The 24,054-nt window shown below is 46.9% G+C and overlaps 1 protein-coding gene across 14 annotated transcripts in view; it reads left to right on the plus strand.

Moving 5' to 3' along the window:
* The window catches only part of LOC112217105 (protein kinase C and casein kinase substrate in neurons protein 2), a 41,431-nt gene that overhangs the window by 13,631 nt on the left and 3,746 nt on the right, over positions 1–24,054 (plus strand). For 11 of the 14 annotated variants that reach the window (XM_042300452.1, XM_042300453.1, XM_042300454.1 and 8 more), the window contains exons 2-11: positions 3,696–3,786; positions 3,958–4,114; positions 4,263–4,498; positions 9,569–9,724; positions 9,949–10,124; positions 10,454–10,574; positions 13,650–13,694; positions 16,292–16,416; positions 22,243–22,401; positions 23,846–24,036. In XM_042300452.1, coding sequence (XP_042156386.1) covers positions 3,730–3,786; positions 3,958–4,114; positions 4,263–4,498; positions 9,569–9,724; positions 9,949–10,124; positions 10,454–10,574; positions 13,650–13,694; positions 16,292–16,416; positions 22,243–22,401; positions 23,846–24,036 — 1,423 coding nt within the window. In that variant the 5' untranslated portion in view covers positions 3,696–3,729. The remainder of the gene's footprint in view (positions 1–3,695; positions 3,787–3,957; positions 4,115–4,262; positions 4,499–9,568; positions 9,725–9,948; positions 10,125–10,453; positions 10,575–13,649; positions 13,695–16,291; positions 16,417–22,242; positions 22,402–23,845; positions 24,037–24,054) is intronic. The other 3 variants (XM_042300461.1, XM_042300460.1, XM_042300462.1) reach the window with 3 other exon arrangements.

Consider the following 24,054-nt stretch of genomic DNA (forward strand, 5'->3'; position numbering starts at 1 on the left):
ATTCAAACAACTTATTTCCTGGGAGTGTTTTCATAAGTGGTAATGAATGGCACATACAAAATACATAACACAAATGTGTAGGGTACAGTATAAAGGATAAGCAGCATTGTGTGTGTGTGCGCACATCAAAACTTCAGATTTAAGGAGTTTGATGGATTTGAATGGGAGAGCTCTATATGAGTTGCCTGCTGTGTCCCATAATTACTGTGTCATCTGAGTACTTAATGAACATCATCTCTGGGTCAGCTCCTACAGTCCTCTGTGTACAGGGTGAATAAAACAGGCCAGATGACACAGCCTTGCGGTGATCCTGTACAGATGGTTCTGGAAGAGCTGCAGTGACCATTGAATCTGACCAGCCGTTCTCTATTTGTCAGGAAGGACAGGACCCAGAAAATCAAATGTGGAATGACATTCATGTTCTGGAACTTTTGAACCATTAAGTGAGGCTGGACTGTATCAAAGGCACTAGAGAAATGCACAAATACCATCCTGATGTATGTCTTGGGCTTCTCCAGGTGGTTCTGGGCACGGTGCAGTAGGGACAGAACTGCATCAACACCCCTGTACCGACCGCTTGTAAGCAAACTGGAGAGGGTCTGTATAACAGCATACCTCCTTTTGTAGAATCAGCCTTTCAAAGCTCTTCATCACTAGATGTTGAAGCTACAGGGCTGTAGTCATTGTTGCAGGAGAGGTTGCTCTTTTTAGTTACTGGGCATATGGTGGACGATTTCTATATTGCTGGGATAGAGTGTTCTGCTAGAGAGCGAGGAAAAACTCACAGAAAACACCTGACAGTTGATATGGTAACCCTTTAGCAGGAGACCAATGTTGTCTGGCCCAGGGACTTATGGTAACCCTTTAGTAGGAGACCACTCATGTTGTCTGGCTTATGGTAACCCTTTAGTAGGGGCTGGCCCAGGGACTTATGGTAACCCTTTAGTAGGAGACCACTAATGTTGTCTGGCCCAGGGGATTAACCCTTTGGTAACCCTTCAGTAGGAGACCACTAATGTTGTCTGGCCCAGGGGATTATGGTAACCCTTTAGTAGGAGACCACTAATGTTGTCTGGCCCAGGGGATTATGGTAACCCTTTTTAGTAGGAGACCACTAATGTTGTCTGGCCAAGGGGCTATGGTAACCCTTTAGTAGGAGACCACTAATGTTGTCTGGCCCAGGGGCTATGGTAACCCTTTAGTAGGAGACCACTAATGTTGTCTGGCCCAGGGGCTTATGGTAACCCTTTAGTAGGAGACCAATGTTGTCTGGCCCAGGGACTTATGGTAACCCTTTAGTAGGAGACCACTCATGTTGTCTGGCCAAGGGCATAGGTAACCCTTTAGTAGGAGACCAATGTTGTCTGGCCCAGGGATTATGGTAACCCTTTAGTAGGAGACCACTCATGTTGTCTGGCCAAGGGGGGATTATGGCCCAGGGGGTAACCCTTTAGTAGGAGACCACTAATGTTGTCTGGCCCAGGGGCTTATGGTAACCCTTTAGTAGGAGACCACTAATGTTGTCTGGCCCAGGGACTTATGGTACCCTTTAGTAGGAGACCACTAATGTTGTCTGGCCCAGGGACTTATGGTAACCCTTTAGTAGGAGACCACTAATGTTGTCTGGCCCAGGGATTATGGTAACCCTTTAGTAGGAGACCACTAATGTTGTCTGGCCCAGGGACTTATGGTAACCCTTTAGTAGGAGACCACTAATGTTGTCTGGCCCAGGGATTATGGTAACCCTTTAGTAGGAGACCAATGTTGTCTGGCCCAGGGGATTATGGTAACCCTTTAGTAGGAGACCACTAATGTTGTCTGGCCCAGGGGCTTATGGTAACCCTTTAGTAGGAGACCACTAATGTTGTCTGGCCCAGGGGCTATGGTAACCCTTTAGTAGGAGACCACTATGGTTGTCTGGCCCAGGGGCTATGGTAACCCTTTAGTAGGAGACCACTATGGTTGTCTGGCCCAGGGGCTATGGTAACCCTTTAGTAGGAGACCACTAATGTTGTCTGGCCCAGGGGCTATGGTAACCCTTTAGTAGGAGACCACTAATGTTGTCTGGCCCAGGGGATTTATTTTCATTGGTCCTTTATGTAACTAGGCAAGAATTAATCAATTAAGAACAAATTCCATCCGGCCGAACCCGGATGACGCTGGGCCAATCGTGCGCGGCCCTATGGCACTCCCAATCACGTCCGGATGTGATGCAACCTGGATTCGAACCAGGGACTACGGTGATGCCTCTTGCACTGAGATGCAATGCCTTAGACCGCTGCTCCACTAGATACAGATTCCACATCTGATTTGCAGTTCAGCATTTGTTACAGTGTGGGACATGTTAGGTCAGATCATCTCCTTCCTTTCCATTGCAAAGTCATGTTGGTCAAATCTACAATAAAAACGGTTGATCATCAACCTCTCTGTCGATGAAACTCTTCACCTCACACAATCATTACCTTGGCTGTGTGTGTGTGTGTGTGTGTGTGCGCTAGAAAAGCACAACAGAGCGCATGTGTTGGTCAAGTGTTGTGAAAGCCACTCTTGTCTGTGGTTCCCCCCTCCTCCCTCCCAGCCACAACAACCCTCTCTCTGTACCCCAGCCCTTGCTGTGTTTTGGAAGACATGGGCCACTGACCGCCAGGAAACACACACTATCTTACACACAATCATGAAGAGATGGCGAGAGGATCAGGGGCCTACTTGGAAGCTGAAGATAGAGCAGCAATTTAGAGAGAAAGCAGACAGAGGGGAGGAGGATGAAGGAGGAGAGGAACAGAGGTCTTTCTGTCAGTGGAGTTCCGCTCCCTTGTCACTCAGCAAACGGAAGCTCCCCACAGTGTGCTAAAACGACAGATAAGTCACACACACACTAGGCCCTCTGTGCCACTCTGCACAGAGCTGTGTGTTGTTGTTTTTCAGGCTGTAAGGTTTTTGAAATGGGTGAACACACTCACCTGCTGTTTAGATTCACACCAGATTACAGATTGCACACACTCCTATCTGTCTCGCTCCGTTGCCCCTCTTGTTAATTCTTTCTCTCTTGGATCATATCTTTGGCTGTGGTCCCAGCTCAGCATTTCTCAGGAGTGTCACAGTGGCAGCGTGATAATTACGTTGCCTGGGTGTTTGTGGCCTTTTATGATAACGGGCTTTTACTAGTTGACTGAGAACACACAACAACAGAATGATGCTCTGCTCCCAGCTGCCAATTCGTGTCATATGATTGTAGTGAAACTAAAGTGTGTGTGTTTGACGGACTGATTTAGTCAGCCTGTGAAATCTCTTTCTGTCTTCGGTTTTTGTCTCTCATTGTCATACGCTTCATCTTCCTACTCATGGAGAGAAAGGAGTAGCCTAGTTGTTTGTCTCTTGTGTGTGTTCGTTCATATGGTACGTAGGCTAGTAGCCCCACTAGGCTGTGCTGCCAGGGGGTCAGAGTATTAAGTCTGTCCCACACAGGGCTCTCTACATGTGGTAGAACACCAGACGCTGTCAGCACATCCCAGTGCCCTTGGACAGACAGACAGGACCTAAGGAAAGACCCAGCTAGGGTAGAAAGTAAAACCTTTTTTTTTTATGCAATAAAAATAGCACTTTTTTGAAGACTGAGTGCTGTCCTGTCCCCTGCAGCCAGTCTGTAGAACAGCCAGTCTGCTGTGTGTTATGGTGTTGTTGACTGTGTGTTTCAGCCCCTGAGGACTGTGGGTACCGAGGGCAGCAGCCATGTCCGGCTCCTACGATGACTCCATGGTCGACGTCTCCAGTGACAGCTTCTGGGAGGTGAGACAGTAGACAACATACAGTATAACACATACAATTAACAAACATACGTCATTATATGATATGCACGTAGCTGCACACTCAACTCCCCACCCTGCCACACACACACCCTCTCACCTGCCCCCCCCCTAACTCCAAGTATCTTTCTCTCCCTTCCTCTCTCTCTCCCAGGTGGGGAACTACAAGCGGGCAGTGAGGCGGGTGGACGATGGCAGTCGCCTGTGTAACGACCTGATGAACTGTCTCCATGAGCGGGCGCGCATCGAGAAGTCCTACGCACAGCAGCTCACAGAGTGGTCCAAACGTTGGAGACAGCTTATAGAGAAGGGTAGACACACACACACACACACACACTTCAGTGGTCCAAGCACTGAAGACAGGTGTGTGTTCCACTCCTTCACCCCTCTGGACTCTCAGTTCTGCACTGTCCATCACCGTAAGCATGTGTGTTATTATCTAATCATGTGCATCCCCAGGCCCTCAGTACGGGACCCTGGAGCGGGCGTGGGGTGCCCTGTGCACGGAGGCGGAGAAGGTGAGCGAGCTCCACATGGAGGTGAAGGCAGTGCTGATGGGGGAGGACTGTGAGAAGCTCAAGGTGTGGCAGAGGGACTACTACCACAAACAGATGATCGGAGGCTTCAAGGAGACCAAGGAGGCTGACGACTGCTTCCGCAAGGCCCAGAAACCCTGGGCCAAGAAACTGAAAGAGGTTGGGGAGTCGTACATACACACACGCACGCGCAGACAATACGCACACGCAGGCAATACGCACACGCAGACAATACGCACACGTACACGCACGCGCAGACAATACGTACACGTACGCGCAGACAATACGCACACGCACGCGCAGACAATACGCACACGCAGACGCACGCGCAGACAATACGCACACGCACGCGCAGACAATACGCACACGCACGCGCAGACAATACGCACACGCAGACAATACGCAGACACGCACGCGCAGACAATACGCACACGCACGCGCAGACAATACGCACACGCACGCGCAGACAATACGCACACGTACGCGCAGACAATACGCACACGTACGCGCAGACACACAGACACGTACGCGCAGACAATACGCACACGCAGACGCGCAGACAATACGCACACGCACGCGCAGACAATACGCACACGCACGCGCAGACAATACGCACACGCACGCGCAGACAATACGCACACGCACGCGCATACGCACACGCACACGCACGCGCAGACAATACGCACACGTACGCGCAGACAATACGCACACGTACGCGCAGACAACACGCACACGACACGCGCAGACAATACGCACACGCACGCGCAGACAATACGCACACGCACGCGCAGACAATACGCACACGACACGCGCAGACAATACGCACACGCACGCGCAGACAATACGCACACGCACGCACGCGCAGACAATACGCACACGCACGCGCAGACAATACGCACACAGACAACACGTACGCGCAGACAATACGCACACGTACGCGCAGACAATACGCACACGTACGCGCAGACAATACGCACACGTACGCGCAGACAATACGCACACGACAATACGCACACGTGCGCGCAGACGCGCAGACAATACGCACACACGCACGCGCAGCGCAGACGCGCGCAGACAATACGCACACGCACACGCGCAGACAATACGCACACGTACGCGCAGACAATACGCACACGCACGCAATACGCACAGACAATACGCACAGACAATACGCACACACGCGCAGACAATACGCGCGCACACGCGCGCGCAGACAATACGCACACGCACGCGCAGACAATACGCACACGCACGCGCATACGCACACGCAGACAATACGCACACGCAGACAATACGCACACGCACGCGCAGACAATACGCACACGCACGCGCAGACAATACGCACACGCACGCGCAGACAATACGCACACGCGCAGACAATACGCAGACACGCACGCGCAGACAACGCACACGCACACGCAGACACGCACGCGCAGACAATACGCAGACACGCACACGCAGACAATACGCACACGCACGCGCAGACAATACGCACACGCACGCGCAGACAATACGCACACGCACACGCGCACGCGCGCGCAACGCACACGCACGCGCGACACGCGCAGACAATACGCACACGCACGCGCAGACAAACGCACACGCACACGCAGACACGCGCAGACAATACGCAGACACGCACGCGCAGACAATACACGCACACGCAGACACGCACGCGCAGACAATACACGCGCAGACACGCACGCGCAGACAATACGCACACGCACGCGCAGACAATACGCAGACACGCACGCGCAGACAATACGCGCAGACACGCACACGCAGACAATACGCACACGCACGCGCAGACAATACGCACACGCACGCGCAGACAATACGCACACGCACGCGCAGCACACGCACGCGCAGACAATACGCACACGCACGCGCAGACAATACGCACACGCACGCGCAGACAATACGCACACGCACGCGCAGACAATACGTACACGTACGCGCAGACAATACGTACACGCACGCGCAGACAATACGCACACGCATGGGCGTGCAGACAATACAAACACAATACACACACACACACGTGCGCGCAGACTACACGCACACACGCGCAGACAATCCACACACGGGTGCGTGCAGACAATCCATACGTGCGTGCATAAAGAAACACGCACGCACACAGAACCAACCAGCTCAGATGTAAAGAAGCACACATCCATCCGCTTTACCCTGCATTTATCAGTCTGTTGATTTCTGCAATAGCCACCGCAATTATTCCCATCACCCCTCAGTTCACTTGGACACATCACTGACTCACTACTTTCACTGTTTGCAGCTCCTCCTCTCCTGTGCTAGCTGCTATGTTGTACAACAAACAGGCTATTAGTGCTATTTATACAATGGTGGGTGTAATCCTGAATGCTGATTCGTTTAAACCACCATCCAGCTGGTGTCTATTTAAGCAATAAGTCCCGAAGAGGTGTGGTATATGGCCAATATACCACGGCTAAGGGCTGTTCTTTGACACAAAGCAACACTGAGTGCATGGACACCACCCTTAGCCGTGGCATATTGGCCACAAACCCCCAAGGAGCCTTATTGCTATTATAAACTGATTACCAACGTAATTAGAGCAGTAAAAATACATGTTTTGTCATACACATAGTATATGGTCTGATATACCATGGCTTTCAGCCAATCAGCATTCAGGGCTCGAACCACCCAGTTTATAATCCACAAATTACCACGGGCTAATCTATGATGTTAAAATGCCTGTTTACTGTGTTCCATCTGACTGTGCAAGCCACTGTCTCATAGTCAGGCAATTTATTAACTACATCTCCACTTTAAAAAGTATCTAGACATTATCTCACATTTTCTTTGAGACTAACATTTTATTTTCTATATAAACTGGCTATTTCATTAGTGTTGGCCATTCATAGGAAGCAGTGGCATGTAACTTTACACTGGCCACACAGGCAGCTGCTACGAAAGGGAAGGCCATTGTGTGTCGAACCGGCACTCAGTTTCTCTGTGGCGCCTTGATTGGTTATGGTGTGGGAAATACACTGGGCTGCCCTGCTGTGCTTTTGGCTAGTAGTAGTGCAGATTAACTGCAGCTAATGTGCTGCTAATACAGACACACACATACTCCTACATGCACAAACCAACACATACACACACACACACTCACACTCATGATGTCTGACGTCACTTCTCTGACCTGGGAGTTCTGGAACAGTCCTGTTTTTTTCTGTCATTGTAGTAAGCTGTTTACCGGGCTGTAGGCAACCTTTTTGGTCGCAGAGTTTGTAGTGTACCAGTTTCACAATCTGAGTCTTCCTGGCTGGTGTATGTGTGTGAGATATGTCACAATAAGCCTCTTCCTGTTGTCATTAGGCGGTGACCGATTAGTGCAGTATGTGTGAGTTGTGTCAAGGAGGTAATTCATGTACTTGAGGGCCAGACAGTGAGCCAATCGAGAGAGATGAGATGGAAATGGGCTAACTGTCTTAAAAGGAGAGGGTGGAATGGCCTTGTCTACTGCACGTGTACACACACACACACACACACACACATACTCGCTCTCATGTTTTCTTCTTGTCACATATGCACACAAACAATAACACTGATAGAACACATTCCATATTTAATCTCACAATCTACCTCACTCTCTCTTTCACTCACAGACAGACAGACAGCGCTTCCGTTATAATAGAGCCATATAATCAGAGCCAATGGCAGACAGGCTGTTCCCTCTGTTGCCTTTTTCAGGGATCCCATTATAAGTGGGAGAAGAACATTGCTGCCACTCTGGCCCTGTCCCAAACAACAGGAACTAATGGCCTTGTCAACTTTTGTCATTCCCTAAAAATGGAGGAAGAGGCTTCCACTTTCCATTTGATGTAGATTGAATCAAACCCCAGCTGTTAGGTGGATGGGTTTTGCCAATCGCCAGAGATTTTCCTAAGTCTATTTTAGTTTCCACCTCTTTGTTTACCTGAGTCTGAATTGGGTGCTTAGTCTTTAAGACTTTCATTTATCGTATGATTTTGTTACCTTGACTTAATCAAGGTATTCTCTGCCTTTCAAAGACCCCCACGTTACCTTGACTTAATTAAGGTATTCTCTGCCTTTCAAAGACCCCCGCGTTACCTTGACTTAATTAAGGTATTCTCTGCCTTTCAAAGACCCCCGCGTTACCTTGACTTAATTAAGGTATTCTCTGCCTTTCAAAGCCCCCCGCGTTACCTTGACTTAATTAAGGTATTCTCTGCCTTTCAAAGACCCCCGCCACCATTCCTCTCACCTTTATTCTTTTGAAAAAGCATTGTTCCTTAGCAGTGTCAGCCCAGCCAATAAGCGACATAAGCAGATGCTTTTTGAGGGGTTTTATCCCCGCCCCATGGAAAAATGTGTAGAATGTCAACACATCCCTTTTGAAAACTGTCTCAATATGGCATCGATATGAGTCAAACAGTTATTCTAGTGTCAAAAAGTGTAAATACTACAAAGTGTAAATGTGATAATAGTCTCATCTAAAACAAAGTTTGGAAGATCTGTATGTCACAACGGGTAAATGAAGGTTGGGTTTTGATTTGACGACGTCCGTTTGGCCACTAACATGGGGTGAACAGCTGCGGTGACAGCATACAGTGAGACACACCTGCCCAGCAGCTCCGATTTGGTTTACATGAGACAACACGTCACATCTCTTTTACTTGACAAATACTTAACCAAACACCTTAATGTACTATTGCGCAACTAAGACATCCTCTGCAAAATCGTCCAAATTAATTACAGATTTCTTGAGTTGTCTTAGATTAATTCTGGGGATTTTAAGGAAGTGAAATAGGCTTCTGTGTCTACAGTGTCTCATGGGGGACAAACATCATTAACCAATTACAGAATTGGTCAGGAAATATGCCTCCAAGACTGAAATCTTGTTTTTGTAATGAGCAACCCGAAAAACACGAGCCAATCTGCGTGTTCAGTTGCAAAGAAACTCTCTCCTCCGCCAAGAGGTGGGCCACTAAATGTTTTGCCTGCGACGTGGGGGGGTCCCCAGGCAAATCTTGCTTATGGCCCCCAAAAGGCTAGAGCTGGTCTTGTTCCAAAGCTTGTGTCTGCCACTGTAAGGGTGGAATCATATTGAATAGTCACTTAGCTACTGCGCCATGCTAACTTGGTTATCCATTAGCTACATAAGCATGATGTTGAAGCATGATAAGCATGACTGCAGAACCTTACCTTCTCTGTGCCACATGGCAGATGGAGACGATGAAGAAGGCGTACCACGGGGCCTGTAAGGAAGAGAAGCTGGCCACCAGCCGGGAGAACAACAGCAAGCTGGAGGACAACAGCAACCCTGAGGCCCAGAAGAAACTGCAGGACAAGGTGGAGAAGTGCCAGCAGGAGATGGAGAAGGTAGGGATGGGGGGGGTTACACTGGTGTAAAATCATCTCTGCGTGGACATGTTTTATGTCTATGTTGTGTGTCATGGCTGGAATGTGACTTACCATTTGAGTATCCTGACAATATGGAGCAAATGTTTCAGCTCCGTATGTCTGTCCGTGTCTGTGTGCTTACCTGTGTGTATGTCTCCTTACCTGTGTGTGTGCGCTTCCCTGTATGATCCTCTGGGTCCCAGACTAAGGAGCGCTATGAGAAGTCTCTGGAGGAGCTGGACAAGGTGACTCCCCAGTACATAGAGAACATGGAGCAGGTGTTTGAACAATGGCAGCAGTTTGAGGACAAACGCATCACCTTCTTCAAAGCAATTCTGCTGGAAGTCAAGCATCACCTCGACCTCTCCACCAATCACAAGTAGGCTATGACACCTCTCCACCAATGATGAGTAAGACCCCTCCACCTCTGCATATCAATTCCAAATGGACCCCTAGCCTCTGCATCCTAAGCGTCATAGCTTTATTTTCCTTCTGATTGGATGCTATTCAATCCTCTTATATCTACAGGAGTGGTTAGGGAGTAGGTGATAAGGGTCCATTTGGATTTGAGGCTCTACAACCCAGATCTACCTAAAGGGGGGGATTTGGGATTGGACATGGTTCACCATCCATCATTAGGGAAATGCTGATGTACCCTCTCGCTCCCTTTCTCTCGCTCTCCTGTCTTCCTCTTCTCTCCCTCTCTAGATTCCAGACAGTCTACCACACGTTGGAGGACACTATCTCTGCTGCTGACGCTGTGGAGGACCTCAAGTGGTTCCGCTCCAACCACGGTCCTGGCATGCCCATGAACTGGCCCCAGTTTGAGGTACGGGGATGAGTGAGAAGGATGGGAGAGGAATGGGAGAGAGAGAGGGGTTTAGCTCCAATGAACTGGCCCTAGTTTGAGGTACACGTATTGGGAGAGTATTGAGGAAATGAGAGATGGGAGAGAGAGAGTGGCTCAGTGTCAGTGAACGGTTCTGAGTTTGAGGTACATGGTGAGGCAGAGAAGTTATTACATTGGTATTAATAACTCAACAAGATGTATGGCTCTGTGGAAAGATTCCATTGGAACTACTCTTCCCACTGCCATTTCTCCCTCCAGGTCAGGGGTGTCTAAGTAATTTTGCCTCGGGGGCTGCATTCTGTCTTCGAGGTCCGAAGGGTCGCGCTGAAAATGCTATTTCCATGTCGTCAGATTTTTTAAATAGTCCCCAATTAGATCTGTTGCGGTGACTCGATTACCGCCACGCCAGCTGTCACAAGTCATGAAGGCAGTCAAATTCCACGTGATCGTTTAGTCACGGTAATAAGGATCTCCAAAGCTCTGATGCTGCGGATGGCATTTGTAGCGTACCAAACCTGCTAACTGCCTGGTATTCAGCACTCTATTTTCCCTCTAATCACTCTGACATCAATGCAAATGTAATAACAAATCGAATCAAACACTTGAGAGCCCATGAGCTCATGTTGCGCCACATTTCAATAGGCTATGCAATTGTGAGAAAACAATGATGGCCTCTACTAAAAAGAGGAGACTTACCTTTCTATAGGCTAGGCTTACTATATTTATTTTTAAACTTTCCTAACATTAAGCACATTGCTAATGGAACATTTGCACTTATAGCTTACTACCATGTGCAAATCTTTTGCACCTATAATGTGAAGAAATGGCTAATAGTTAATCAACATTTTAAGCTAAATGTTCTGATCTGTTGTCAGCCACATTGCGCAAAAACATTTTTTTTTTAATGCCAGTGTTTGTATTATTTTGGGAACTATCGCATTCCACAACTGTCCCAGACTATGTTTGGAATATTTATTTCTCGCACAGAATAGAATAGGTCAACTTTTGTACTATGGGGGATAGTAGATTGACATAGGCTAGTGCTCTTGCTGTTCGTTAGGCCTACTCATCTTGTTGGCTGCCGAAAAGTAAATGTGGACAGTTCCAATATCTTCGATATGCACCTCGGAACTGGATAAGGATGACACTGTTTGCGTCCCCCATGTGTCTTTCTTCACTTGTAGCCTCTGAGAAAGAACTGATCGCATTACGGTGCGCGCAGCCCTCCGGGAGAAAGGCACAACGCAAAAGGCATGGATTTTTTTGGGGTGCATTACGGCCACACAAAGGGGATGCCACCATGAAATTCTATGCATTATCAAGTGCTTGTCAAATTGTGAATGAGTGGCTGATGTAGTGTGTACAGCCTGCGCAAAAAACGAAGCAGCACTCATGCCTTTCAAGCGAGTTATTTTCAAATCCTCATGAGTCGCGTCATGCGACCTTACAATATATTTATAAATCGTATATCGTATTTCGTATTTATAAAACGTATAGCCCAACGTTTGTAGAACAACTAAAGTTACATGAATAATAACTCTAAATGAAGCATATAGGAATACCTGTTTCTTTGTTAACAGCTCAACACAGAATAACCACATGTGCGCACTCCCTCATCGCTTGGAGAAAATATCCTTCCTATTTTATTCAGCTTTGTTCAATTGTATTCTTCATACTATAAAATAATGCCATGGAATTCTAAGTAATTCTTGTCTGATAAATGAACTAGTGTAGCCAACAGCCATTTGGCATAGCCAGAACAGGACCTACCATACGGACAACTCAGAGTATGCTATTCTGTTAAAAATGTTCTTCATATCATGCTTCTTCAGACCTGTCTAAAATAAATAATGGTTTAATTGTGATGGGGTAGGGCTATATTACATGGGTTTATTAGACTTTTTAAAATGTATATGTTCTGAAGGTCTGCATCACTGGCTTGGAGGCTGTGTGTGGAAGCCAGGAGATGCTAAAGATGTTTGTTAATTAACAGTAAATTACCGTGAGACCGATAGTTATGTGCATGACAATCACCGGCTGATTTAAATTTCATGACGGCCACATCTACATCTATCCCCTATACGTAAAAAAAATAAAATAATTATGCTCCCTGAATGTCTAGTGATTATTAGCGAGCTGGAAGGTCAAGAAGCTATATGAATGTAGGTCCATTGACTATGCACAGTGATTATTAGCGAGCTGGCCCGTCAAGAAACGATGAATATAGATCCATTATATTTTCTACACTGTTTCAATTTGGTTTTAGTCATTTTAAAGTGCATTGAGTTCGTCAAGCCATTCGTCGAGTTGTACTTAAAGCTATAGTAAGGACATACTGTGACGTGTCGTACCACACACAAGCCCATTGTGACCGTGTGCAATCTTCCCAGCGTTTTTCTGTCATTTGATAGGACACACACACAGACAGACACCAAACCTGTCTGTCAGGTTGTACCGAATACTGACTTGTCTTCAATGCTCTACCAAGCTCTATCCAAGAGGAACTGATGGTGCTGTCACAACATAAGGGCATGGAGTTGGTGTCAAACCATGTTACAAAACAGAAGATAGAAAAGCAAGATATGGAACGGACACAATTTATCTTTCTATATTACTCTGTACCGTGCTACACTCTGTTAATTTATCGCCAATGGGAAGTTGAAGTGTTAGTGCTGGGCTAGAGCAAATATGTGCCTCCTGGTATGGATTAAGGAACACTGATTTTGCACACGCTCTTATCCAGAGTTACTTTACATAGGTTCATTCAGTAATTAAAAACAAGCATTTGAGTGAGGTAGAATCTCTTCAGAAATCGATGTTCGTAGTGCTAGAAGAAGAGCATTTAAAAGGACCATAACACAAACTCCACATCAACATAACACTAAATGAAGAGCAACGTTTATCACAAGATACCTTCATGATCACAGACTGATACTGTGCTTAGATGTGTTCCTTTTGGATGTTAAAGCATTGTTCTTTAAATGGCTGTTCTTTACTTGGAAATAATGCTCCTGTCTTGTCCACACCCCTCCCTGCCCCCCCTCCGTTTGACAGAATGTGGACTGGTCCCGCTCCTCTAGGTCCAGAAGGTCCATTGTAGTGAGTTCTGCCTGGGAAGGACTATTCTATCACCGTGGTTCCTGGGGGATGGTCATTTAACTCACTCTCCTTCCTCTGTTTGCATTTTCTCTTTGTGTGTGTGTGTGTGTGTGTGTTCGGTTTATGTGCCTATTCTGGCCCTCCTAATGCGTTACGAGTAGCACGTGAAAACACACAAGGAAGTGCGCACACACACACACGTCTGTCTGATGAATGGCCTCGTCACCACGTCTGTTGTGTATGACCCGTGTGGGGATGTGCGTGACTACCCCTCCCTTCCTCCCCCTGCCTCATCCTATGGGTGTTTGTCTTCCTGGATGTCTGAATGAGAGAAAGATGAGAGAAGGAGTCTTCTGGAATACAGAGTTCCTCTCTTTAACCTTTCACCCTGTGGTGACCTCTGACCTCGTGTCAGCTCCTGTGAACCCTGCAGGGGATCACATGATGCCTGCCAGGTCGTGTGACGTAATTTGACCAGTCAGGCCCTCCGACTGACCTTTGAACTTCGAGAACAATCCACTTGTTATATCTGTGGGAACAGGGAGTGACTTGGGAAAACGTAGAACTATAAGTGAAATGTAACCTCCATAGAGCTGTAGTAAGTCTAGGGCCCTCCTGAACACCGCCCCTATGTAACCTCCATAGAGCTGTAGTAAGTCTGGGGCCCTCCTGAACACAGTCCCTATGTAACCTCCATAGAGCTGTAGTAAGTCTAGGGCCCTCCTGAACACAGCCCCTATGTAACCTCCATAGAGCTGTAGTAAGTCTAGGGCCCTCCTGAACACAGCCCCTATGTAACCTGTAGAGCTGTAGTAAGTCTAGGGCCCTCCTGAACACAGCCCCTATGTAACCTCCATAGAGCTGTAGTAAGTCTAGGGCCCTCCTGAACACAGCCCCTATGTAACCTCTGTGGATAGAGCTGTAGTAATCTGGCCCTCCTGAACACAGCCCCTATGTAACCTGTAGAGCTGCAGTAAGTCTAGGGCCCTCCTGTTTGATTCAAGCCCACTCTTTATGGTGATGGATGTGTTTTTCTTACAGCCCCTATGTAACCTGTGGAGCTGTGATGGTAAGTCTAGGGCCCTCCTGAACACAGGTGATGGATGTAACCTTAGAGCTGTAGTTCAGGGCCCTCCTGAACACAGCCCTATGTAACCTTCAGAGCTGTAGTAAGTCTAGGGCCCTCCTGAACACAGCCCCTATGTAACCTGTAGAGCTGTAGTAAGTCTAGGGCCCTCCTGAACACAGCCCCTATGTCAACCTGTAGAGCTGTAGTAAGTCTAGGGCCCTCCTGAACACAGCCCCTATGTAACCTGTGATGCTGTTGTAAGTCTGAGGGCCCTCCTGAACACAGCCCCTATGTAACCTGTAGAGCTGTAGTAAGTCTAGGGCCCTCCTGAACACAGCCCCTATGTAACCTGTAGAGCTGTAGTAAGTCTAGGGCCCTCCTGAACACAGCCCCTATGTAACCTGTAGAGCTGTAGTAAGTCTAGGGCCCTCCTGAACACAGCCCCTATGTAACCTGATAAACGTGTCGGAAGGCCAGTGAAAGAATGTAGCTTCCAATACTCTCTTACCACTGCCACGTTCCACACACAAGACTTCTACAGCCCCTAAACATCATAGTTACTGTTCCCTTACAACAAGACTCTCTGCACGAGCTGTAGTAAGTCTAGGGCCCTCCTGAACACAGCCCCTATGTAACCTGTAGAGCTGTAGTAAGTCTAGGGCCCTCCTGAACACAGCCCCTATGTAACCTGTAGAGCTGTAGTAAGTCTAGGGCCCTCCTGAACACAGCCCCTATGTAACCTGTAGAGCTGTAGTAAGTCTAGGGCCCTCCTGAACACAGCCCCTATGTAACCTGTAGAGCTGTAGTAAGTCTAGGGCCCTCCTGAACACAGCCCCTATGTAACCTGTAGAGCTCTCTAGTAAGTCTAGGGCCCTCCTGAACACAGCCCCTATGTAACATAGAGCTGTAGTTAAGTCTGGGCCCTCCTGAACACAGCCCCTATGTAACCTCCATAGAGCTGTAGTAAATCTAGGGCCCTCCTGAACACAGCCCCTGTCCTTCTGTGGATAGAGTTGCAGTATTGGACTATGTTAAAGTGTGTGTGTCTCTCTATGGGCCTGCATTGGGACAAGGTTATCCTAATGTTGGGATGAGGTTCTGTTGGTGTTGGTTGGGATGATGTTTTGATTCAAGCCCACTCCTTAGCTTCTGGTGGAGGTTTGTGATGGCTCAGTGCTATGTCTGTCTTTATGGTGATGGATGTGTTTTTCTTTAGACACACACACTGTTTCAGTACTCCACAGCCCTGGTCTTCAGTGTTTAGTCACAGCCTGAGAAACGTTTGCCTAACGTTACCTAGTGATTGTGCTAGTTAGAGCATCGGAACTTCCAATGAGTGTGCACTTTGGTGTGAGTGTGTGCATTATATCAATGCTTGTCCTTAGTGTAGTATTGTTGCTAAGACGAGCAGTTTTAGTTACTAACGTTTGAAAATTGATGCTGAATTTGTTGAGCTGAGCATGTGACTCATGTTAATCTGTGTCCAAGGGTGCATGACTAATTGTGTGTGTGTGTGTGTGTGTTTCAGGACTGGTCCATAGACTTGAACCGTACACTGAGTCGGCGAGAGACGAAGAAGAAGCCCTCCGATGGAGTCACCCTGACGGGCATCAGCCAAATGGAAGAGCAGCAGGCAGCCAAGAGCAGCAGCAGGTAACCACACACCACACACACACACACACACACACTGTCAGGAAGTGGGAGGACATTTCTCAAGGTGCAGTAGATAAACGTGTCGGAAGGCCAGTGAAAGAATGTAGCTTCCAATACTCTCTTACCACTGCTGCACACGTTCCACACACTGCTTCCACATCTAAACATCATAGTTACTGTTCCCCTACAACAAGACTCTCTGCACACGTTCCACACACTGCTTCCACATCTAAACATCATAGTTACTGTTCCTCCACAACAAGACTCTCTGCACACGTTCCACACACTGCTTCCACATCTAAACATCATAGTTACTGTTCCCCTACAACAAGACTCTCTGCACACGTTCCACACACTGCTTCTACATCTAAACATCATAGTTACTGTTCCCCCACAACAAGACTCTCTGCACACGTTCCACACACTGCTTCTACATCTAAACATCATAGTTACTGTTCCCCTACAACAAGACTCTCTGCACACGTTCCACACACTGCTTCCACATCTAAACATCATAGTTACTGTTCCCCACAACAAGACTCTCTGCACACGTTCCACACACTGCTTCCACATCTAAACATCATAGTTACTGTTCCCCACAACAAGACTCTCTGCACATGTTCCACACACTGCTTCCACATCTAAACATCATAGTTACTGTTCCCCTACAACAAGACTCTCTGCACACGTTCCACACACTGCTTCCACATCTAAACATCATAGTTACTGTTCCTCCACAACAAGACTCTCTGCACATGTTCCACACACTGCTTCTACATCTAAACATCATAGTTACTGTTCCCTACAACAAGACTCTCTGCACACGTTCCACACACTGCTTCCACATCTAAACATCATAGTTACTGTTCCCCTACAACAAGACTCTCTGCACACGTTCCACACACTGCTTCCACATCTAAACATCATAGTTACTGTTCCTCTACAACAAGACTCTCTGCACACGTTCCACACACTGCTTCCACATCTAAACATCATAGTTACTGTTCCTCCACAACAAGACTCTCTGCATCTAAACACGTTCCACACACTGCTTCCACATCTAAACATCATAGTTACTGTTCCTCTACAACAAGACTCTCTGCACACGTTCCACACACTGCTTCTACATCTAAACATCATAGTTACTGTTCCCCCACAACAAGACTCTCTGCACACGTTCCACACACTGCTTCCACATCTAAACATCATAGTTACTGTTCCTCCACAACAAGACTCTCTGCACACGTTCCACACACTGCTTCCACATCTAAACATCATAGTTACTGTTCCCCTACAACAAGACTCTCTGCACACGTTCCACACACTGCTTCTACATCTAAACATCATAGTTACTGTTCCCCTACAACAAGACTCTCTGCACACGTTCCACACACTGCTTCCACATCTAAACATCATAGTTACTGTTCCCCTACAACAAGACTCTCTGCACACGTTCCACACACTGCTTCCACATCTAAACATCATAGTTACTGTTCCCCCACAACAAGACTCTCTGCACACGTTCCACACACTGCTTCCACATCTAAACATCATAGTTACTGTTCCCCCACAACAAGACTCTCTGCACACGTTCCACACACTGCTTCCACATCTAAACATCATAGTTACTGTTCCTCCACAACAAGACTCTCTGCACACGTTCCACACACTGCTTCCACATCTAAACATCATAGTTACTGTTCCTCCACAACAAGACTCTCTGCACACGTTCCACACACTGCTTCCACATCTAAACATCATAGTTACTGTTCCCCTACAACAAGACTCTCTGCACACGTTCCACACACTGCTTCTACATCTAAACATCATAGTTACTGTTCCTCTACAACAAGACTCTCTGCACACGTTCCACACACTGCTTCCACATCTAAACATCATAGTTACTGTTCCTCTACAACTGCTTCCACATCTAAACATCATAGTTACTGTTCCTCCACAACAAGACTCTCTGCACACGTTCCACACACTGCTTCCACATCTAAACATCATAGTTACTGTTCCCCTACAACAAGACTCTCTGCACACGTTCCACACACTGCTTCCTACATCTAAACATCATAGTTACTGTTCCCCACAACAAGACTCTCTGCACACGTTCCACACACTGCTTCCACATCTAAACATCATAGTTACTGTTCCCCTACAACAAGACTCTCTGCACACGTTCCACACACTGCTTCCACATCTAAACATCATAGTTACTGTTCCCCTACAACAAGACTCTCTGCACACGTTCCACACACTGCTTCCACATCTAAACATCATAGTTACTGTTCCCCCACAACAAGACTCTCTGCACACGTTCCACACACTGCTTCCACATCTAAACATCAGTTACTGTTACAAGACTCTCTGTTCCACACACTGCTTCCACATCTAAACATCATAGTTACTGTTCCCCTACAACAAGACTCTCTGCACACGTTCCACAAGCTTCCACATCTAAACATCATAGTTACTGTTCCTCTACAACAAGACTCTCTGCACACGTTCCACACACTGCTTCCACATCTAAACATCATAGTTACTGTTCCCCTACAACAAGACTCTCTGCACACGTTCCACACACTGCTTCCACATCTAAACATCATAGTTACTGTTCCCTCCACAACAAGACTCTCTGCACACGTTCCACACACTGCTTCCACATCTAAACATCATAGTTACTGTTCCTCCACAACAAGACTCTCTGCACACGTTCCACACACTGCTTCCACATCTAAACATCATAGTTACTGTTCCCCACAACAAGACTCTCTGCACACGTTCCACACACTGCTTCCACATCTAAACATCATAGTTACTGTTCCCCTACAACAAGACTCTCTGCACACGTTCCACACACTGCTTCCACATCTAAACATCATAGTTACTGTTCCCCTACAACAAGACTCTCTGCACACGTTCCACACACTGCTTCCACATCTAAACATCATAGTTACTGTTCCTCCACAACAAGACTCTCTGCACACGTTCCACACACTGCTTCCACATCTAAACATCATAGTTACTGTTCCTCTACAACAAGACTCTCTGCACACGTTCCACACACTGCTTCCACATCTAAACATCATAGTTACTGTTCCCCCACAACAAGACTGTTTGTGTAGGGTGGGTACTGGGGGAGTTTGTGTAGGGTGGGTACTGGGGGAGTGTGTTAGTGGGCGCTGGAGGAGTGTGAGGGTAGTTAATGAGAGGAATGTGAGGCACGCAAAGCTTTTGACCCTTTAGTATCCATCAGATGTGCATATTGCCAAACATGGGTCTGCCTCGCCCTACCAGCATAAGACACATACTCTGTCACGTCACTTCTACTGTACTGTAGGCTATATCTGTGTCTACAGGGGTGAAGGTGAGTGTGTGTCGATCAAGATTAGTTGTACTTACAGGGGAAATTCATTTTCACAGCTCACGAAAACACAAACAATAGACTGAACAAACAATAGCCATATAAGGAAAAAGGGGTAAGAGTGAAATTCTGGTCTGGACTGAGGTATAACTTCACTCCTTCCTTATCGTGTTCACGCATTGAGAGTTGGTCCACATTTTAGCGCTATAGCAAAATCAGAGATACCACCACTTCAAGGGAATTGATAGTTTAAATTGATAGTTTACTGCTATATGGGCATTTTATAATTTGCTCACTTTAAAAGTTGTTTATGGGCAACTAACTATTGAGTATTACGCTATATCTAAATCTATCTATATATATATATATGATGTTCACACATTTTTAATGATGTTATATTAGGTCTCAGACCAATATCAGCCTGCTTTTTGGTGATGGCCACAAGTGTTCTTTGTAGAGAAATATAGTTAGATATATATATATCTTTCTCTACAAAGAACACTTGTGGCCATCACCAAAAAGCAGGCTGATATTGGTCTGAGACCTAATATAACATCATTAATAATGTGTGAACATCTTTTTTTTCTGACTTCTGCCAACCAAAGTTACATTGTTGCCACTGTTCAGTGTTTGTTTGGTGTTTCAACTCCTCTGAGAGAGATTTGGTTATCTCAGAGAGCGTGGCGCCGTGACTGTCAATAAAGGTGTCTACAGTGCAGTGACGTTGTGATTGGACAGATGGCTACTACGTGCCATGGTCCAACTGCACTGTAAACATACGATGTACATACAACACTACAGTGGGTTCCTGGTTGAAGTTGTCTCAGGTCTAAGATCAGCTTACCTTCCCCAAATCCGAACCGTAACTGTTAGGGGGGAATACAAAACTGACCGTAGATCAATAGGGTGACTTCATCATAATTCGTTCTCACAACAGACTAGTGTGGAATTCCAAATCTAGCCCCAGCCTCTAACCCAAGGTACTTCTCTAGATAATATATTTTTTTAAAGATAGGTGTCACTAATTTGTTAATGCTTTGACCTAGCCAATCAGAGGGAAAAATGGAGCTATTGCTTAAACCAATCTGACCCTCTCGGATCTACCTGAAGTGTCTAGGGAAATTGGCTATTATATGGGTCAAATTGGAATTCAGAATGAATTCCTGGTGAAGTGAAGAGTGTGACCGTTTTCTCAACCCCGGAGCGTATCAGCTGGGGAAAACACTGATAAAATGCTAGTAAAAGCATCAGTGAGATTGTAGAAGAGGAATTGGTGAAGGTGTATACATGTTGTGTGAATGGAAAACGGACCATTTCTTATTTGTTAACTGAACATGTTTATTTTGACTGTGTCCTAGTGTCATGATGGATGTCTAAAAGCCATACGTACCCAGCGTTGCCTCGTCAGTGTCCTCAGACTGGTCATGTGTTTTTGACTGTGTCCTAGTGTCATGATGGATGTCTAAAAGCCATACGTACCCAGCGTTGCCTCGTCAGTGTCCTCAGACTGGTCATGTGTTTTTGACTGTGTCCTAGTGTCATGATGGATGTCTAAAAGCCATACGTACCCAGCGTTGCCTCGTCAGTGTCCTCAGACTGGTCATGTGTTTTTGACTGTGTCCTACTGTGTCCTATTGTCATGATGGATGTCTAAAAGCCATACGTACCCAGCGTTGCCTCGTCAGTGTCCTCAGACTGGTCATGTGTTTTTGACTGTGTCCTAGTGTCATGATGGATGTCTAAAAGCCATACGTACCCAGCGTTGCCTCGTCAGTGTCCTCAGACTGGTCATGTGTTTTTGACTGTGTCCTAGTGTCATGATGGATGTCTAAAAACCATACGTACCCAGCGTTGCCTCGTCAGTGTCCTCAGACTGGTCATGTGTTTTTGACTGTGTCCTAGTGTCATGATGGATGTCTAAAAGCCATACGTACCCAGCGTTGCCTCGTCAGTGTCCTCAGACTGGTCATGTGTTTTTGACTGTGTCCTAGTGTCATGATGGATGTCTAAAAACCATACGTACCCAGCGTTGCCTCGTCAGTGTCCTCAGACTGGTCATGTGTGTTTTTGACTGTGTCCTAGTGTCATGATGGATGTCTAAAAGCCATACGTACCCAGCGTTGCCTCGTCAGTGTCCTCAGACTGGTCATGTGTTTTTGACTGTGTCCTAGTGTCATGATGGATGTCTAAAAGCCATACGTACCCAGCGTTGCCTCGTCAGTGTCCTCAGACTGGTCATGTGTTTTTTCTCACACAGCTCATATGGTCTATTTGATTGGTTATGGTTGGAAGTGTCACTTGTGTGTCCATTATGTCTTAAACCCTCACATCCGAAGGTTTTCGATTCAGCTTTAGGTATGTCACAAAGCTGTCTGGATTCAAGGTGTGTATGTGTATGAGTATGTGTTTTGGGGTGTACGTGTGTGTGTCACAAATGCCTGTCTCCGTGTCGTCAGCCTGACTGTGCCCACTAGCACAGAGCCGGTGGGTTCGAACCCCTTCGAGGATGACGACGATGAGGATCTCCAGGGGACCGTGAAGGAACAGCCCGCTGTCGTCAACAACAACAACAACAGCAGTCCGCTCAATGTCAAAAAAGTGGAGGAAGTGAAAATGTTGGTGAAAGAGAGACCCTCTCCCCCCTTTTCTTCCCTCTTCTTTTTTCTCCTCTCCCTCAGTCTTTGGGTGAATTTAGTATTTTAGTGTCACACGTGTTTCTCAGGGTTGCACGTATTTGTTCCAGCCAAGCACGAGCACACAAGGCTTGTTGATTAGTTGAGTAGTGGAACCAGGTGAGCTAGTGCTGGGCTAAGACAAAAATGTGCACCCCTGAGAAACACTTCAATAACACACTATTGAGGCACACCCTTTCTGTCCTCTCATCTTTATTTTTCCCTTCACTCTTTCCTGTTATTCTTCCTCTCTTTTCCATTACTTCTCTCTTTTATTCCTCTCCTCATCTATCCTTGTCCCCTTCCTTTCCTCCCTTTTCCCTCTCTCCCTCTCTGTCACCCCTCTTTTTTTCTCTCTCTTTCTACTGCTCCCCTTTCCCCCTTTCTCCTTCCCTCTCCCTGGCTAGCGGCAGGCTGTGTTACGTTGCATGGGCTCTCAGTGAGCGATCACACCAAACCTACATTAGTCATCACTCCTAACAGTGCCAAGTCCTGCAGAGCTTTCTTTCTGTGTGCTTGCGTATTTTTCCTGTCTGTGTTTACTTTACAGTCAGATCTGTTGCAAGTTGGAACTTAAAAATAAAAATACAATTTCTATAGAATTTAGACTATTAAACAAAAGCCTGTCTACAACTTGGTGAGGAAACCTATATTGGGTCCTGTTTTACATTAGGGCTGATATTGACACAAGGCAGGACAGAGAAACTGGCACTCATAAAGTCAACGGTGTGTGTCGGTCTCTCTGGCGTAAAGCAGGAACTATGAGATGCCATAGGTGTCTGAGTGTACCAACTGCAAGAGTCTGACTGTAACCTGGCTTCAGAGAGTGTGTGTGTGTGAGGATGTGTGTGTGTGTGTTTCATGGGTTTTCTGACTGGGGAAGAAGGGTGTTTGTTCATCTGAGTACTGTACATCTACCTCCCTCTAGTGGTGGGTGGGGTGAACTCCAACCATGCTTTTGTACTGTACTCGTGTCATTCTGTTGCCTTGCCTTACCTCAGCACTCTGTCTGTGTCCATTCCAAGTGGTGTCAAAGCAAACTCACAAATCCATTCACCAACAAAACCTCACAGCATTGGTTTCCTAAAAAGGCATGTTTTCCCCCCCATTGGCTGATATGAGGGAGGAAGGGAGAACCTATAGTCTTTCAGTCTTTGTATCCGGGCGGATTCGGAGATGCATTTGCTGGGCCTTCTACATGTTGTGCTGTACTCTACGTTGGTGTTGTTGTTTTTATGCCCCCCTCCCCCGGGCCCTATTAACTCTTTTTGTTCCCGCTTCTCTCGCCTGGCATGCTGGATTGTCCAATCGGTGTGTGAGCAGGGCATGATTGACAAGTAACATTTTCAAATTTCCCTTATGTTGATTGCTGCCTCTGTCTGTTCAGCGCCAGCAGTGTGGAGAAGTCGCAAGAGTGGTCGGATGAGGAGACTGGGGTGAACCCGTTTTCCATTGAGGATGCCAACGGCGATGGGAACCCGTTTGAGGTGGAGCCGGCGTCCTCGGGGGTATCTGTGGCTGTGCGTGCCCTCTACGACTACGAAGGACAGGAGCAGGATGAACTCAGCTTCAAAGCAGGTGTGTGTGTGTGTGTGT

The sequence above is a fragment of the Oncorhynchus tshawytscha genome, linkage group LG17 (assembly GCF_018296145.1).
Source record: "Oncorhynchus tshawytscha isolate Ot180627B linkage group LG17, Otsh_v2.0, whole genome shotgun sequence".
Lineage (NCBI taxonomy): Eukaryota > Metazoa > Chordata > Actinopteri > Salmoniformes > Salmonidae > Oncorhynchus > Oncorhynchus tshawytscha.